Source organism: Aythya ferina (genome assembly GCF_964211825.1).
Source record: "Aythya ferina genome assembly, chromosome: 1".
NCBI classification, from domain to species: Eukaryota; Metazoa; Chordata; class Aves; order Anseriformes; family Anatidae; genus Aythya; species Aythya ferina.
The window spans coordinates 143,681,506-143,700,917 of NC_140296.1; the positions used below are offsets into that span (position 1 = coordinate 143,681,506).

At 36.7% G+C, this 19,412-nt stretch overlaps 1 protein-coding gene across 1 annotated transcript in view; it reads right to left on the minus strand.

Annotated features, from left to right (window-relative positions):
* IPO8 (importin 8) overlaps positions 1-19,412 on the minus strand; it is a 50,405-nt gene that overhangs the window by 6,745 nt on the left and 24,248 nt on the right. Inside the window, exons 13-24 of the mRNA XM_084528429.1 lie at positions 18,429-18,518; positions 17,656-17,821; positions 16,892-17,052; positions 16,353-16,478; positions 14,440-14,506; positions 13,708-13,833; positions 13,119-13,216; positions 11,952-12,047; positions 10,466-10,686; positions 2,766-2,971; positions 1,055-1,288; positions 291-407 (exon numbers count right to left, since the gene is read on the minus strand). Coding sequence (XP_084384555.1) covers positions 291-407; positions 1,055-1,288; positions 2,766-2,971; positions 10,466-10,686; positions 11,952-12,047; positions 13,119-13,216; positions 13,708-13,833; positions 14,440-14,506; positions 16,353-16,478; positions 16,892-17,052; positions 17,656-17,821; positions 18,429-18,518 — 1,708 coding nt within the window. The remainder of the gene's footprint in view (positions 1-290; positions 408-1,054; positions 1,289-2,765; positions 2,972-10,465; positions 10,687-11,951; positions 12,048-13,118; positions 13,217-13,707; positions 13,834-14,439; positions 14,507-16,352; positions 16,479-16,891; positions 17,053-17,655; positions 17,822-18,428; positions 18,519-19,412) is intronic.

Here is a 19,412-nt window from a genome sequence, read left to right on the forward strand (position 1 = left end):
GATATTGCCTTAATTTGCTCTTCATTTCAAATGTCAGGTTGTGCAAAACCAGTTCAAAGCTTGCTCAAACAGCAGCATATGTCAGTGAGAGGGCAATTAATTATAATAACAGTAATCTGAATAACACACTTCTAGGCAAGCAATAATACAGCACAATATCCTGCTCACGCTTTTCAGGCCTCTTGTAAGACTTATGTTAATTAGCACAGAGATTTATTCCCTGTTGTTACAGATTAGATGTGGTTCCAACATCCCTGAATAAATAAAGTGGCCCCGGAGAAGTGACTTACCTGCAGCATTTCGCCGGTGTTCTGCTAATGTATAAATTTCCTGCAGCTGTTTCTTCTGATCCTCACTCAGCGGAGCTGTCAGTGAATGGTACCAGGCAGCATCTCGGCTCTGCACCGCTATCAGAACAGGAATGCATGGAAAGTGATTATCAGCTTACAATCCAAGTTAATTTTAGATAAACAAAATTAAATCCCTGGTTTGGATAAAACAAACAAACAAACAGATTTTGCACTGCAAAACAGATTCAGAATTCCTGTCAGTTTCTTGGTGCAGAATCCCCCCCTGTAACCAATCCTTTGGTAGAACTTCCTTACATCCTCTGCTTTCTGAAACAGGAAGTTAACAGCGTGGCCAATTATTCATGGACAACAATGAAGTGAATCTTTTAACAGAATATTCAGATCAAAACTAAAAGCAACAGGATTAGTCAAACAGGAAAGGGAGAAAACATTTTTTCCACTATGATTTTAACATCTAGAAAGTGACAAACATTTTTATATATAGGAGTCCCTCTAGTGACCAACTCTCACTTATTTGGGCTGTGGTTGAAAAGCTCTGAAAGAAAACATGAAGACTACTAATCTCTGGCTGTATTTGGTGCCATCTGTTTTTTGTGGTACCTGTAAGCCAGAAAATCTTAGGACTAACATTAGAAAACATTTCCAGTTTAAATAAATTATTACTCATAACAAAGAAAAAGGCTTTTCCTAATGATGACCATAACCATCTCCAAACTACTTCATAGCATTCTGTCCACACATACCTAAAAGTGCTTGTGTAAAGAACTGGTATTCATCAACACCATTTTCAAGGTCAAGAGGTGTGCTGAATCCTTCAAGAGCAGTCTCTTCCAATGCATCTTCATCCCAGTCATCATCGTCATCGTCATCCTCCTCTTCTTCTCCACCTCCACTGCCGCCGCCACCACCTCCACCGTGGTTCTCTTGCATTGCCTGGCTCACTTCATTTGTCTCCTCCTCATCACTTGGTATCTCTTCTGCAAAAGCATTATTGTGTTTTGTAAAACAAACATTTAAAAGTATTTGGAAAAAATGGCTTTCAAATTAAGAATAATGAATCAATCTAATTTCTGGTTGAAAAGATGATCCTCTGTTAACATCCTTCCCTCAAGAACTCAGAAGAACTGGGAAAATGAAGCTATTAAAATGTTTTCTACACTCAAGATCAGTTAAGTTTTTGTTTCTAAGAACACCTGGGGAACGTGAAGCTTTTTTCTTCTTTCATATACGCTATCATTGCATAATTATAGGATCCAAAAATTTTGAGCAAATTTGTCTTGCACAAAGTGTCCCATCACTATGCTTTTTAAATTATGAACAAAAAGACTGGCACAGGCTTCTCAAATTGACACAAAACAAACAGAAAAACAGGTGTACGCCTAACGTCTGTCTGCTGTTCTTCAGAGTGTTCCTTTATTTGAAGGAAGTTAAAATATCATATTTTGCTTAGTTTTACCTTCCACTCTGTTTATGAAACAACGATTATAACCTGAATTAAATGCAATTCCAACAGGCAATTCTGAACATTGCTATTTCTCACTTAAGGAAAAATATTTTTGACTCTTAACTGAGATTTTTTTTTTTTTAATCCCCTCCAGTTCCAAACCTTCAAACCTTCAGCTCTTTCTGCGTTAGCAGGATAAAAAGAATGAAGTGACTGTATCTGTAACAAGCAGGACTGACTCACAGGACAGATATTTTAAAGTTATTGTGCTGATTCCATAGCATACTCCTATGCATTGAAGAAAATTCTCTAAATACATTACAGAACAACTGTGTGAAATTTTAATGGATTACATACTCTGCTTAGACCCATTCTAATTTTCAGGTCTCAAACCATCTATTTCCTCTTCCCAGTCAAGGAACAGCCACACGTATCTGCCTACAACACTGTACAAAATTCACTCCCTACAGTTCCCACTGCAACGTATTCTTCAGATTTTTCTCTCTTCTGCCAGCCACAGCAATAAGAAGTCTTTCTACTCCAGGATCCTTATCTGCCTCAAATTCCACTTTGAAAATCACTGCATGCCATTTTCTATTTGGACAAAGATGACTTGCAAGGATTTCCTTTAAATTTCACTAGAATAGGTCTTTAAAATAGCTGGGTACTAGGAACAGCTTCTTTCCAGGAATCAAGAATAAAGGCAGTGGAGTCATGGAAAACACCTGCTGCTTACGGAGAAGATGGAGTACATTCACAAGGGTGGACTTGCAAGTTTTATTGTTACTTCCTCACAAAAATTACCCTTTCACAAAGTATTACCTATTATACATTGAAACACTTTGATTACATTTTGGGAGTAAAAATCAATTCCTAAGGTGATCTTTCAAGCACCCAATAAGCCTAGCTATTTTCAGAGGACTAATGAGTCTTAGAAATGAACTGCAATTTCTTACCCCCTTTAAATTAAATCCAGACAAAATCCACAATGTGAAAAGGGGAGATTTTACCATTATCTTCTGCAACGTGTTTGTCATCTTTAGCATGGTCCTCATGTTCTGTGAGTTCTCGCGAGGCGCACACTTGTTTTAAGCCCAGGAAGAGGAGGAGGATTGAAGGGACGATCTGAGCAGCCACAGCATCCACTGCAGGCGGACGGTTCTGCAATTCCATTAAGATGCTCAGTCCTATTATACACATCTTTCTGTCATGGAGTCTAAAACAACACACAATTATTAGACAGAAAAACGTATTTTCACTGCAGTAATATGTAGAGAGCATCAAAGTCCTGGTGCTTGACATGGCAGAACACGATATTTAAAGTCTATGTTCTACGATCCTAAACACGCATTTCTTTTGTTCTGAATGTGAGTTTCCCATTGGAAAGTACTTGTCCAAAACCAACTAAGTATATTTCAAGCAATGACCAAATTCCTGGAACAACTGTTTCTGATTACCAAATGCAAAGTTTGTAATGCTAAAAAAAATAGTTTAATAATTATGTAGAATGTCTTGTCTTTAATAAACATTGTCGTCATTTAATAGAGTGGAAAATTAATTTCCCTTGGCTCTAGATAGGAGTACTGTGGCAGTCACTGAAATTAGAGAAAATACTATTAGTAAAGAATAATGACAATCAGAAACACACTGAATTGCAGGGTGCTTTTATGGAGTGCCACAGGGCTAGCTGTATTTAAGCATGTTTTTTAAGAGTTCATGTTTTTTAAGAGTCCATCAGAATGGCTGTAACACACATTCCATTTCCAACACTAACTTGAGGCACATTGCTAACTCCAGTGAAAGCAGGGAAATAACTGTACATCAAGAACAGCAAGCAGTACACTTAAACAGGAAATGAGTAGACTTCTAGGAAAAACAACAAATTATACGTAATTAAGGGAAATAAAAACATGGAATTAACATCAGAAAGATTTTTGTGTGCTCCCAGCCTAGGAAACTAGGTAAGAACCTATGCTCTTATTTTCACTTCCAGAAATTGAAATTATTGGCAATTGATACAGGGAAAAATCTTGAACTGCTTCTACAGAAAGTCTTTTGTCCTTCTATACTGGAAACACTAGTAGTATTCAGCTCTTCTCTAACATTAACGATATTTTTCGATCTAGGGCTGGAGAAGAGCTCATTTTGTATGAACTATTCAATTTGATGCTGGCATTTTCTGTCCAAACTTTCTTCAGGGCAAGTAGCTCCAGCAAGAAGTTTCAGCAAGACCTACAGAAACAAAGTAAATCTCTAGAGCTGGCTACTGTGCAGGCTCTTCTCTCCCTGCGGCTGTGCATCAGGTGATCCCACACAGTCTTTTATCTATGCGGTAGCGTGGCATTACTAGCACAGCTGCAGCAGGGATACACACCAAAGCTATTCTCTTTCAGCATTTTTTAATATTTCCAACTGGGAGAAAACGTCCATCCCCCAGATTCTCAGTAGATAATTCTCTTACAGAACTGGTTTTACTTTAGAATGAAGAGGATGCAAGTTGAGAGAGAAGAAACTAACAAGATGTGCACCAGTGATTACAATAAAACATACAGGAGAACAGCCAGTTTAATCCATCACTTCAAAAATTAATATAGTAATATAATTTTAAAAATAATTACAATTTTGTTACCAAAGATCCTATATACTATGCTACTAAACCACAATATTCTTCAAGTAATACAAGTGATCACGTCTTACAGCTTCCTGAACTCTGTATGTTTAAACGAGGCCGTGGATCTGGAGGGATTTCGTTATAGCTCCTACTTCGTTAGTTGTGTTAGGACTTAGCCAAGTGATTCCATTCTCAGAGTAGTTGACAAGAACAATAAATTCAAGACAGCCATGCCTAACATTATGATCACAGAAGACTGTCCAAGAAAAATGAAGTCAGCTAGCACAGCAAATGACGTGCTGGCACGTTGTGTTTGGCTGCTCCATTACACGTGTTGAAAAATGTACCAAAATGCAAGTGGGCAGAGTGTCCTTCCATCACTGCAAACTGCCACGCTTCCTTTTCAGAAGGAACTGGACACAAAAGAGGGCATACAAATTAACCAAGAGTCAGTGGAACAGAGTCTGCTTTTGCCTTCATTACATGAAAAAAAAAAAAAAACAACCCTTAATCCTACCAGTTTATCTGTCCTGAAAACAAACTCATCACTATTTGCTCACATGCCAACACTGTGAAGCATAAATTCTACCTACAGATGATGCCACCTATGAACTGAGCACTGCTTTTGGAGGAAGAGTTGTTCCTGCATGAACAAAAGGAAACAACTTTACCCTGTCTATCTACCAGCACCTTCACGTAGGCTTGACCAAAGCTCTATAATCCATGCCCAATACTTCCAACCTGCATCTTGACATGGAGAAGCCATGAAATTTCTATAGGCCCATGATGTATAATGCAACAATTTCAGTGTAGGTGCAATGGGGTCATTAATGACACTTGGTACTACCTTTTATTATAGAGTTGAAAAAGCTGCTGTTATATAATGCCAACTGCAAAATGTAACACAAAAATAATGAAAAAGTACAGCAATTAGTGGCTTTGCTTCATATTGAATTATCTTTTATGGACAGCAAATGAAAATGGAAGACTCGGGCATTGTTATATAGAAGGAAATCATTGTTACGAAGTAGCCCAAATAGCCAAAAAGTACAGTATATTTGTCATGGTTCATTTTCAAGCATCTGTGAGAGAAGCCGTAAGAATGAGCACAAGCCCTTCGAATACACATGTTATCAGAAGGCCCAGCAGGACAGCAGAAATCCAGCATCAAGCTATCTTTAGCGAAGCTGGGCCAGAAGAAAGCTTGTTTCTTCCACCTGTCAGCACAAACAGCAGGACAAGCCTGAAGTTCAGCACTCAGTGCCACAGCTCTACCAAACACCAACAGGACTGAACAAAGAAAACAAGAATTTTACCTCATTTACATATTTTTGTAATGGCAACAACTGGTTTCAGGACTATTCCCTTGTTATCAAAAGGCTCGTTATTTCAGCACTCTCCTGTCTGCACAAAGCTGCCTGGACACAATTCTCCTTCCTGCTTTGTCCTTCGAGATCTTTACTTATCTGCTCAGCAGCACACAATAGTCCTCCCCAGCAATCACGCACTCTGCTTGCTTCCTCAAAGGCATACAAAGTCAGTCTCACATGGCAGTGCAATGCACAACTTCTAGGCAAGGCTGTTTCTAACACGCTCTGTGTTCTTCACAATCCGCAGGACTTTTTGTAGCTAATACACTTCTTCCAACACGAGATAAAAAGTCTTAAGAATCTTTTGTATCTTAAACCAGGTTGAAAGCATTTCAAAGGAAAATGGCTAAGCCTTTCCTTTATTGGTGTGCTGTGCTCCTTTTGGGTTAGGATCAAGTTGCTTTCTATTATACTAATCCACTTCCTGGACAAACTGCAAATAATTGGCCATTTCCTTCTAGTTGCAAAGTTGAAACCAACCTAGTTTTCCCATATAAGATTAGGATTTTATATACTGGGATTTCTAACTATTTACTCTCCTATCAAATAAATCTCCTCCAAGTCTAAAAAACTCTGCCCCCACCCCCTTTTTTTTAAGCAAGATACATTTTCCTTCCACCCCAATTGCCACAGAAGAAATTTTAGCGGCAGAGTAAGAATAAGTCACACAAAGTCTCACCCAAATTTCAGGCTGTCAGAGAGAAGGTATAACACAGCAAGGAACAAATGTCTCTACAAATACTTTTTTTTTCAGTCCCTTACCCTTATTCAGTTTGAAGTAATTGCAGAAAACATGTTTAGAAATAAATAAATACAGCATACCGTGCTGTATGGGCACACACCCACAGATGTGCAATCCACCATGACATACTGGATTTACGCAGCCTTGCAGTGAGTTCTGAGCTCTCCTTGCCTTGATTATTTTTAACATTCCAAATTTCTAAACAGTTTTAAATAGTTTCCATATTTTTAATAACAGGGAAGAACAGCTACTTACTGTACCCCAGCCACTTCCCCCCTCCTCCTCTCCCCTCGCAAGATGTATTATTCCCCTGGATTTCATTCCAGGAGTTCACAAGTACTGCTGAAGAAATACTGCATTCTTTTGGCAAACACTGTTGGCTCCAGCATAAGAACATACCAGCACACCACCCCCTGCCTCTCAGCCCTTCTGGCAGAGCAGGATCTCTGGGCACTAGGACTTCAGAGGAGCAGAAGGGCAGAGGGACATGAGATTTATGTGGTGGAAGTAGCTTGAACAGCCACTGTCACTAGCCCAGCACAGACCGTCTGCAGGGCTAACGAAGAAACGGCAGGAGATTCACACCTGGAGGTGGATCTCCTCCGTTCTTCTCCAGTTTCTCCGGGATCTGCGAGCACACCAACTGACTCCAATTTAGACCTAAAACTGCCTCTTGCTGGAAAGCCATCTAACTCTGAACTGAAGCAGCACTGAGCGACAGCAGGTGAGAAGAACGGCACAAATCGGGGCACCCACTGGTGTCTTTGCTGACGAAAAGAAATCTGCAGAAGTGGGCCCAAGGAAGGATAGCAAAGAAGCCAGATTTTGTTTCCAACTGTCTTTTCCTGTTCATTTAAGGCCTCTTCAGATGACGACCCTTACTAAAATGAAATGGTCTTCTTGAAGCAGTCCTGTCCTTCTGAGGAAGGAAGGAAAGGGAGGAAGTCATTTAAAACGTATCACAGTGCCTGACAAGCAGTACTACAGCAAAAGCCCTGTGCCTGGAAGCCACATACTGAGGAGACAACAGTGGAAAAAAAAAGCAATTTTTAGATTTAAGCAACATTACAGTTATTTATTTCACTGCTCACAGCAGCACATCAAAGAGAGACGTTTTAATCTTCAGCTGCTGTTCAAGTGCATAGCCCGAGCAGAATCTAGCCTGATGATCTCTGTTTCATTTTCATAGGCTTTGTCAACTTTTGTCTCAGCTCTGAAAAAGAACTTAGTCGAGCAGTAGTTGCAGAAGCTGATGCTTTTTGAGAAGCAACACAAAAGAACTGAAAGTTAAGCTGTAGCTTACAGAAGTACTCGAGGTTGGATCCTATTCAGGTCGGCAGCATTTTTCTCCTTTGGATCTGACTAGTTTCTAACTGAATGCTCCAGGATGAACTGTTTAAGGCTATAAATCTCTTTCATTTTTTATTTCTTCTAAAAAGAATGACAAGTTTACCACCTATAGGGAATATGTTCTTTTATACTGCCTCTGCATGCTTTCAGCATTTGATATGCAATAGAAAAAAATGACAGCACAAACAGCTGAATATCAAGAACTTTTCTTCAGCCATAAAAAATTAGTACATGGATATCCTGATACTAAAACTTTCATTCTTTTCTAAACTCTGTAGAAACTAAAATAATTTAAAAATTAACAGTAGTATTACCACAAGATGTGGGAGAGGCAAACTTCAAGGTGCCATTTTTCAGCCACTGGGACTCCAAAAGAAATGAGGGACACTGAGTACTTTATGCCTACTTTGTCACTAACTCAAGTAACCCCTCTAAATGGTAATGTGTCTATATTTATGTTAATATGTAATATAGGATGTGCTGTAGACATTTCCTATACATATCAGGTAGAAAAGGTCAGAATGCTTGTGATTATAAACTGGATTTTGTTATAATGAAGAAGAGATTTTTTCCCCACACACACAATTATCTGTTTAATGTATTAGAACAGAACAGTTGGAAGTCCATTCAGTTGGAACATCCCTACAAAGGTCATCCAGTTTAACTCCCTGACCACTTCAGGGCTAACCAAAAGTTACAGCATATTAATGAGGGCATTGTCCAAATGCCTCTTGAAGGCTGCCAGGTATTTTTATTTTTAAATTTTTAAAGAGAGACTGCTATGGTAATAACATCAAATACAGGCAGGAATGGGAATCTGCACAGAGCCTACATATATGAAAGAAGGAAATTTCTCTTGCACCTCCACGTGGTTTTTATTTTAATAAAACAGATAGAATTAACATGCAGACCAGAAATAAGGTAGTTTGTGCTGCAAGTCTGCAAACTTGAGGGTCTTTTCCAACCTGAATGATTCTATGATTTTAAACTGATGCCCTTTCATCCTAATCCTGCTAAACTGTGTAATTAGGACAGAAGAACAGTTTTTATCACGTACATTTGGTATGGGTTTTAAAAATACTACAGAGGACATGCTGAGAGCAAACCCTACATACACTAGGTGGTCACTGATTAACTAAGTAATTATTTTATTGCAGTTATTAAAAAATTTACGCAGTGCTACAATGCACCACACAATATAAATACAGGATGAACAATAAGGCAATAATGCAGCTATACCAAGATGGCATATAATTCTGCTCAAAAAAGGTAAACTAAAACAAGAACTGCCATGAAGAAAAGCTACATGGATGATTGGGGAGTGCAGAAAGCATCTTATAAGACTAACGTTAATGACTAACTTCTTTAGAATTAGAAAAACAAGACTGTACCAAAAAACAGGTAGAAAAAGAATGACAACCTGAAGATAAGGTATGCATCTATGGGTCAGGAGCTGCCTGCCTCGGTCCTGTGCTCATTTTTTGCATGACTCCTAGCACACTGATACTTCACTTTGTCTGTTGGCACATATTATGCACAGAGAAGATAGAATTCTATCTGTACATCTGGAGTCAGAAGTCATGCCTTCAGTGACAAAATTAATAGCAGGAAGGTGAGCAGTAGCTGTTAACTACATCTGACTGTCTGCTTTGCCCTTAAGTGGATTTGAATCTCACAGCCAGACACCACATCTCAGCTGAGAGGCAAGCACTGGCTGTTTTGCACTGAACTCCACATCCCCACAGCATCAAGTGCATACTTTGTTATGTGATGACAGGCTCTGTCCACTTTCATTTACCTTCATTTATAAACGCTCAGCTTCTGCCTTAGTGCACACTAGTGTAGTGTACATGCATGTTACAGGCAGGTCTGAATGAAGTTTAAGTTAAGGAGTACATCAGTAGCATACTGGTAAATAAGCAACACTGATCATGAACAACTGGTGGAGATTAAAATTAAAGTATGGGATTCATTGGACTGAACAATATTTTTTTAACATTAAACAGAGCAGTTAAACACTTTATAAAATATAGAACAGAAAATATGTACACGTATCTGAGGAAAAAAGTTAACACCTCCCTGAAATCCCACTGGTCAGCTCCAAGTATTACCCTCAGTGCAAACTGTTCCATCTCTTGGATAAGAAAAGAGTTTGAAATGGAAAGGAATAATTCAATTGGAAGGGACTTTCAATGATCAACTTGTCCAACTAGCCAGTCACTTCAGGGCTAACCAAAAGTTAAAGCAATTTAGCAAGAGAATTATCTAAACATCCTGAACAGACATGCACAGAGCGTCAACCAGCTTGTTAGGAAGCCTGTTACGGTGTTTGACCACCAACTGGGTAAAGATATTTTTCATAATACCTAGTCTGAATTTCTGCTAATAAATAAGATATGTATTGTACTCTTGTACTGTTGCAACACAGAAGACTCAGCATATAGCTCAGCAGACCGAGAAAAATTAAATATACATAGGACACCCTTATTAGTATCACTGCAATTAGACGTGGTGTGGATTATGGTCGTACAGAATAATTAAGGAATAAAATCACTTGCTTCAACATGACTAGGGATACAATTAGAAGTGAAAAAGCCAAAAGCAGGGACTTTTGAAAGACAAAAAGACAATACTTGCCCAAGAAAACAGTCTGTGTCATTCATCCACTGGTTTATGAACTGTGCAGTGATGGGCTCAGGATTGTGTGGAAACCTGATGTTCTCTAAGGTGTGCAGAAGTAGGTCAGGATTATAGTAGAGTGCAGCTATGGCAACCTGCAGACACATGGTGCGAAGTTCACTTGTTTTAACTCCTCTTGTTAACCTCTCCAGAACAGCCTCCACAAAGAGCGGAATACACTGGGCATAGAATGAAGAAAAAAAGCAAGTATTACACATATTGCCACATTATACACAGGTTTAAAACACATTTATCAGAACTGATCTCCGGAGCTAACTGAAGTCCAGGTATATCCTAAGAATACATTAGATTAATATAAAAGCATTTTAAGCCTCTGCCTACATGCTTACAAATCTTCCCCAAAACAACTATTCTATGAGCTAAAATTTGCCAATGTTATTTTCAGCATAGAGGAAAATATTTGGAGCTATCTGGGCAGAATTTGTTTTGGTGTGAATAAAAGGTTTTGAAAAGAACTCAGGGACTTTCTCATCTTTGAATAAAGATACCCAACAACTTAACTAACAGGGATTAAAAACTGAGAGGACCTAAATCTGCAAGAAAAAAAGGTTTTGCTAATAAATGTAAAGTGATAAATTTCTTTACGAAGTTTGCAATGAGTGAGTTTATTCAGCTAAAAGTATGCACGTATTTCTACACAATGAAATAAACATCTACATATATTTCAATACCCGGGTTTATGCTTTATATTAATTTGGAAAGCATTATGAATGTTTCAGTATATTATGAGTTTCAGTTCAGAGTGCAACTATTTTAATTCCCAGAGTTGTGGTGCTCATTTCAGCCTTCCACCACACCCTTATTTCAATGTAAATGCATATAATTCACTTTAATCCCTTCCAGATTACTTTTCAAAATAAAATCTGGAAGGGAATACTTTTATCTTCAATTACTTCAGATTTACAATGGTAAAGTTATATTGTTTTTTGTGAAATTAACTGAAAATTAATCATTGAAGTCCACGAATTGCACTGCACAACACTTCAAACATGCTATGGCAAAGTAATGTAGAGGCTGGAGTATTATGTAAAATGTGAGACCAGAATTTAGCTTTTAATATGGGGGGAAAAAGAAAAAAGAGGAAAAAAAAATCACAATCTGCAGATGTGTTGTATACAATTACAGAAAATTGCAATTATGGTTTTCCTGCCAATCACAATCTAGCTACACTTAAGTTTTTCATTCACAAATACATTGTGTAGTTCAAAAAGGACCAAGTTCATAAAAAGGACAAGGCTTCAAGAAAAAAATATGTCAATAGCTGTGTTCATGTAATTACTCTCTCAACCACAATTCTGTATTTCTCCCCATTCCTACATTTTACATCTCCCCCCAAGTTCTCCAATTCCAATTGCTTTTCTCATGAATCACACACATAGCATTGGAAACCTGTACAAGAGAAAACCTTTTACGTGTGTATCACCTGGTCAATACCCCGTCCTTTGCACTGAAGAACAATTACTTCTAGGAGTTTGGCTGCGTGGCACTCTGCATCTTCTCCTGCATCTCCTGTTAATACCTAACAATCAAAAAGGCCATTTAATTTATCAGTATTAATCATTGTCAACAATGAAAGCAAGTGCTCTTGTACCTGCATACATCAAAACTCTACATGGCATATATATATATATAAATAAAACATATACACATTTTCATATATATATGTAAATACATTCATGCAGTATTTTCTGATGAATTAAGAAAGATAAAAAAAAATTATCTCTACAGGATATAAATCAGGATAGGTGACTAACAATGAATCTAAAAATTCAGGAGAAATTGCTATTGTTCTTTATTAATGTTAGTATCCTCTATACGTCCTTTATCACGTTCCCTTTTTCAAAGGTAATGTTACTTGCAAGAATCATTGATGTATTCCACATCCTGTTTCCATTTTCTGACTTCAATTCTAATAAACACTGGCAGATTAACAGCCTGGCAAAGTGAGGTCCTATCTCTAGGCTAGTTTCAGATTGAAAACGAGATGTATGTAATCACTCTATGTACATGCACATATGCACGAAACTGACTGTTTCTTCTCAGTATGTTTCAACCCTACAGCTAGTGTCAATCAAACTTGACAAAGAAGTAGAATTCACAAACACATTAAATCCCCGTAAGTCTTTTAAAAATAAGCAAGTAGATAGATTCCTAATACTTAATAATGCCCCAAATCAGACAAATGCTTTATTATATGTGGGAGAACCTGTATAAAGGAAACAGGAAAATGTGGGAAGAACTTCAAATGAGTTTGCACCTTAGCTGAGAACTAAAGAACCCAATCACAAGATATACAACCCAAGGAAATAAGGCTTCATTAATTCCTCTGCTTACCAAAATAGCTGTTCAAAGAAGAGAGTCAAGGCAAACAACAGCACAGCAACTTTTTCCCACACATTTGTGCACAGTTTTTTTAAAAAAAAGTATGTCACTTCAAAGTGTGAAGGTGCTATGACTACTTGGAACTGAGATGATACCAAACTTCATTTCATTCTGAAATGATTGGCTACCACCTGGCATGTTCAGGTCACTTTTAATCTGATTATTAGGTACCCGTGATAAGCGTAACAGTAAGAATCAGAATACTTACCTTTTTACACATAGCATAAATGATTTCTAAATGCTTTGGATTAGACAGTAAAGTATCAGTGTCAATGGTCACATAATTATGCAAGAGAGGCATCATGTCTGCAGAAGAGAGAGAAAAAGAGAAAAAAATGCGAACTAATCCTTAGAAGTGCTAGCCAGTGAGGCTGTAGTCCTGTAATGGGATTCATTAGCACAGATTCTTGGACATGGTTAGAAATTGAAACTTTGCAAGGTCTACTTTAGCAGAATTCTTCATAAAGTGCACCATGCACAACGCATTCTCAGGAGAAGAAACAGAACAGAACAACGGTTTAATTTAGGAATTTGTAGTTTCCCATTAACTTTGTATATTTCAACTTTCTTGGAGTTCAGGACCTCCAACGGTAACTGATCATACTGACAGATTTGAACATGCCTCTCTAGCTAAATACGCTCCTGTTATACTCCCACACTAAACAGATGGTCAGGGCATGACTAAAGTACACAATCATTTTATACCAAAACACTAAATGGAAGTGACCTTTGTAAGGTGGGCTCTGGAGATGAATTCCCAAACAGTTGAAACATCAAGAGAACAGAAGTTGCAATACCTGCAAAGTATTCAAAGCAATCCTGCTGGAAAACCTCATACAAAACACCTAAAAGCTGCCACATTTGAGGTGAAATCATCTGGCATGTCAAGCTGTATGCCAGGGAAAGAATTTCTTCATAAAACTCTGGAAAGGAGAAACAAATTTGTAAAAAAAAATCTTTAAAAAAGATTGCTTGCAAATATATTGAAATCTGCATCTCAAGCCCTGAGTCATATAACACCTAGAAGACAGTAATTACTAATTATTTAAAGATGAATAAAAATAATACAAGACTCTTTTGAGCCTTAGTTTAAGCCTACAGTTGCAACAATATACATTGCTTTTTATTATATGCTTTTTATTATAAACACACACTAGAAAAATGCATTATCTGTGCATCGAAGGCATTGCTTCTAATGACTTACTACAAAATATTTTTACTTTCTCAGACTTTTTTTTTTGTTTCTTAAAAGGCCTTAGCACAAAGCTGTGTAGTTGTTTAATGCAGGAAACGGATAAAGAAATAATTTAATTGCACACCAAGTCCATAAAATAGTAATTGCAGATTTTGTCCTTTAACACAGAGCTGTAACTATAAGGAAAACTGAATCCTCTGAATTTTTAAAGAAGCAAAAAAACAACAACAAAAGATGAAGTTCTGTCCAGGAAGACAGTATTGGTTGTAACAATTAAAGAATTTTTCATGCAAAAACCTGTAATGTTTTTCTGAAAATTAGCTCCAAGAGATACCTATAACATGTTTCTGCAAAACAAGGCCAATGATCTGTAAACAGATGCTCTCCAGCTGTTGAGTTATCTGAAATAAAAAAACAAAGTTTATTTTAAAATTTAGTAGGACAGTAATTTGATCAATGTACTTGATTAATTCAGTTTAAGTTCTTCAAAACAAAAAAGTTTTTTTTATCACTTTTTAAATTCTGATTTAATGATCACAAAATTGTGAAATAGGGTCTCACTGATTTAAGTACCCAAATTTTCAATAAACAGTATTGCTTTTTAAAACATGCCACTTGCAGCATTTTTGTTTATTTTAAAAAATCTTATTCGAGAGTTATTCTGCAGATCCTATAAAAAACTGTTTCTGTCATCCTTTCTGGATATAAAGTAAATGCTAACAGGTGATGCTAACACTATACTCCAAGTCTTTGAGGTATGGCCTCAGTCCAAAATCTCTGAAATAAAATGGGTTGAAAGAAAGGAAGAAAGAGGAGATGCTTTTGCTTAAGATCTACAAAGAGCTTCCCAAAACTGGCCCAGCAAGAGGACCACGTGTAGAATTTAGGAGGATACAACTGTGCTAAAGTCAGACAAAACCTGCTGTGTGGCTGGCTATTTATTGGGGTGGGCAAGTGAGAGGATAATTTATTCAGCCTTTTGATGTTGGACAGAGAGATTACATTTATTAAGGAAACCAAGCTACAAGGAGACTTATATGGCCACATTGCAAGTCTAAGTGAAACCAACAAATAAAGGCATTTCATGTTATTGCCACTGGTCATTCATTAAACTCAAAATCTCGCAGGATGTCAGGTTTCCTGGGTTTCTTCCAGCAAAGGGCTTAAGTATGTGATCACAGATTCATCCATGTACCTTCAGGCAGAACATTCAGACACATGGCTTAACAATGATCATCCCCTAAGCTCTACATAGTTAATGGTGAAAAGGAAAGGAATTTCTAAGGAATTTTCAGCCTTGCATATCATTTGTATATCATTTATATCACTTCTAAAATCACGTAAGATTCAGAGATGAAGAGCATTCTGCACAGTATTTTAGTTTGTGCTTCACATAACTGAAAAACAAGCTGCTAAATTTGTATCCAAAAAACCCTAAGCCCCAAGGGTAAAACCTGAAGATCTACTTCAGATTGGTTAAACTGAGCATCAAGAGTGATAACAGATTTCATGTTAGTTTTCAAAAGATGTAAGGGGTTCTTGTAAAGGAATGAAAGATGTTTTCAAATTCAAACACAATGGTCATATAGGAAAATATTATGAAGCTTATAATTTTAGAATACATTAATTAGTATATTAAGATTTCACTTTTGCAATGAAACCTTATCATTGTAAATCAGAAGGAAGCTATCTAGGATAAAGCATTTTTGTGCTTTATGTCAGCTGAGCTCAAAGTTACTGACAGACTTTGTCCCTTTTGTCAGTCACTGAACTCCTTCCTACCTCAGCCAGCTCAGGTGCTAGGAGCAGAAAGAATTATGTTGCAGGGGAAATAAGTTGCATTACAACAGAAAGACCAGTTCCTAGGAATTCTATCCAAGAAACTGCTAGGTAAACAACAAAATGAGTCACCATTACAAAAAGTCACACTTATGTAATATATTACTCCTCAAAATCTATTTTAATAGCCTGTAGTAATTGTCCAATGAAGTGATCACCAGAGTAAGGGCGAAAGATTTTACCCTCATGATATAAATACCCTACAAATTTAAGAGCTAAATTAAGAAAACACAAAAGTAAACTGGGCTTTAAATTCAGATTTGTCAGAGGTCACTTGGTACTAATTCATCATCCTGCTATAGTAAATACACATTCACGTCCATCAAGTGATGCAACACATGCATAGAACTGCTTGTCATCATGAAGGGAAGGTGTGAGGGAAAGCAGATGTATGTAAGAAAATCTCACCTCCTTGTGATCTTCCACAACTGTCAGGATAGTGTCAATTGTGTGCAAGATGCCCATGGCCATAACTGTTTTGTCCTCCACTTCTTCATATTCCTCACTCTGAAGTACTTTACCAAATATTTCAGCCTATTAAAAAAAAAATTAAAAAAAATCCATGCAAAACCAAGATAGCTAGTGCAAAACCAGCAATGCCCTATCTGTAAGAGTCATCTTTGATGAAAAATATGCTACTTAGTTTTGAAAGTTTGGAGGTCTTTCTAGGCTTTTTTTTTTTTTTTGTGAAGTCTGGTTATGTTAAGACATTTGAAATGTTAGTCAGAGCTTGACTCATTAACGTCACGGACAAAATTCAGTATCTCAGAAAAGCTTAAAGGTTTTAAAGATGCTTCAGACGGAAAAAAATACAGTATTATGAATACTATAGATGAATTCTGTAGGGACTATTTTAAACAGTGTGCACTTCAAATAAAGTTCTTAAAATATTTAGCAAACCACATATGTGCTTGTGACTGGACTGTGATTTTAATACTGTCTCTTACCAGGTGTTGTGTCATGTCAACAGCAATGGTAGCTACTTCCTGGCTGTATTCACAAATCATCTTCTGGATTACATTAGTAAGATCATCATTTTCTGTCTCTCTAACAATGTGCAAGAGCTCTTGCATAACTGGCCTTACATATGGCTTCACATATTCCTTGGCTGAAAAAAAATAATATTGAAATTAGGTGGAATTAACTATCCTTGAACATAAAGACATAATAGCTGAAAACTACTAGTTAACTGGCTACTCTTACATGAAATATTTTTTAAAAGTTTAATTCACATATACATGCACAAAAAAACCTACCCACGACACTTTTACAGCCTGTAAGTAATAGACTAAGTAAATAAAATGTACGTTCACCACCATGTCATTCATCTCAATAAAGAAAAGCCATTTACAAAAAATACATGTATCCACTGTTTTAGGGGAATACATGCCCTCATACATGGGTGGAATTAATCCTTAAGCATACACACTATTTCTCTTCATTAAACAAAAACAAAGACAGATTATTTACTTTTTTAAATGAAAAATGTTGATACTGACTCTTGTGCAAGAAACGTTCCATAAAACTTGAAGTCAGAATCTGCAATGTATACAGTATCTAATGAGTGAGTGAAGCTGTCAAAAGGTGATAAAGTATTCTGAAATCTGTCATTAAATGGCAGAAATGTTCAGATAAATCTGTGCAAACCTCCTCATCTCTACCAATAAATAAATAAATCAGTATATACAACTGATGAATCACTGTAGCATACCTTGCTCCTGATTGCTTATTAACATCTGAAGAGCTATAGCAGCTTCTACTTTAACAGGCATTTCCTTATCATCAATCAGGCTCTTCTTTGCCAACTCTACTGCATTCCTCAAGTTCAGCTCATTGTGAAACTTCAAAGCACTGAATGAATGAAGTACCCAACAGGACTGCATGAAAAAAAAGAAAAAAAAAGCAACTTAGGGCTATTTTTTTTCTTGATTACAGTGTGTTCATGCAATAACATGTGACACAGTTTTTGCACTCAAGAGTTTTGTATTTTCCTTCCTCAAACTCCAATAAATCCAGTATGCACATAATCGGTATTCACAGTTTTGGTCCTCCTGAGGACAAAAAAAAATCAGAAAAGAATTTGAAGAAAATTAACTGTTTGCTTATGACTCATAAGGACAATTGAATTTTGTTCACACTACATTCAAAGTCTCATTACCTACTCTGTGGAAATCCTACCTATTCTTCACAGCTGTCCAACACCTCTAGTTATTGAGATCTGCTAATGAAAAATGGTCACAACCACTGTTCAGATTCTCCTGTCTGACTGAGGTAGTAAACAATAATGTAACAGATCTTTCATCAATTCATTTAAGTGGCAAACCATTTTTAAAATAAAAATGCTGAAAAATTACTGTACAAGATAGTTATTACAAATTCTACTATGTATTTGCTTTATTTCTTTCACTGACACTCAGAAGGAAGTTAAACTGCGAAGGAAAGAATCATGCCAAATACTGAAATTGATATAATTGGTGAACTTACTCTAGCTCTGAGGTACCCCAGGTTTGACATGAACAAAGGAAATACATGGTTCTGTAACATCAGCTCCATTTGATCCTTGAATACACTCTTCTGTTGGTGAAAATAAAAATTAATTTTTGAGACCATTCATTTTATTTATTCCATTTTAGCTAGCAATCCATTTTAACTATCTTGAAGTCCATGGAAAAATGCAATTATTTGTCCAAGTAATACAGATATACTCTGTCTCATGAAGAGATCTGAATCTTGTGTCTGGAACTGAGCAAACCCAATGAGCGTTGCAAGCTCAAAGCCATTTTAGTAAAAAAAAAAAAAAAAATCATACATATAATATTCAACTCTACACTATTGTTTACAATATACCTGATTTTTATTTATTTATTTATGTATTTATTTATTTATTTTACCTATACCTGGTATATACCTATATAGGTATATTTACTTATACCTGGAATTTTCTTTGTTTCTAAAACACTAGTTCCAGCTGACTTGTATTCCTAAAAATTAGTTAGGATGAAGAACCGTGTACCCCTCCACCCCCTCCTGAGTCTTCCTGCAAAGAAGTACACACATAGCCTAAGATAAATGAAAGCTTAGCATGAAATAGATTTGAGTATCAAATGACCTGTCATTACTATAAACATTAAAGCTGATTCTTTTACATGCTACAACTCACATCATTTTATATGTTTACTAATGTTGCTAATAATGTTGTTATCAATGGAAAAAAATAAGTATTTTGTGAAAGAAATCTCTTTGGCAGGAGAGGGATATTCAATTATTCTTCAATATTCCAAATTTGACGAATCAAAAGACATTTACAGAAAGCCAGAACCACCAGCACAGACACTGGGGTCTTTCCTACGACCTATAGTCTCAGCAGATGAGAAAAGATCTATGCTGGGGACTGTGTTACGACCTAAAGGAATGGTTGAGTGGCTAAGGTGAGAAGTGAGGAAAGGGAACATACAATACAAAATATAT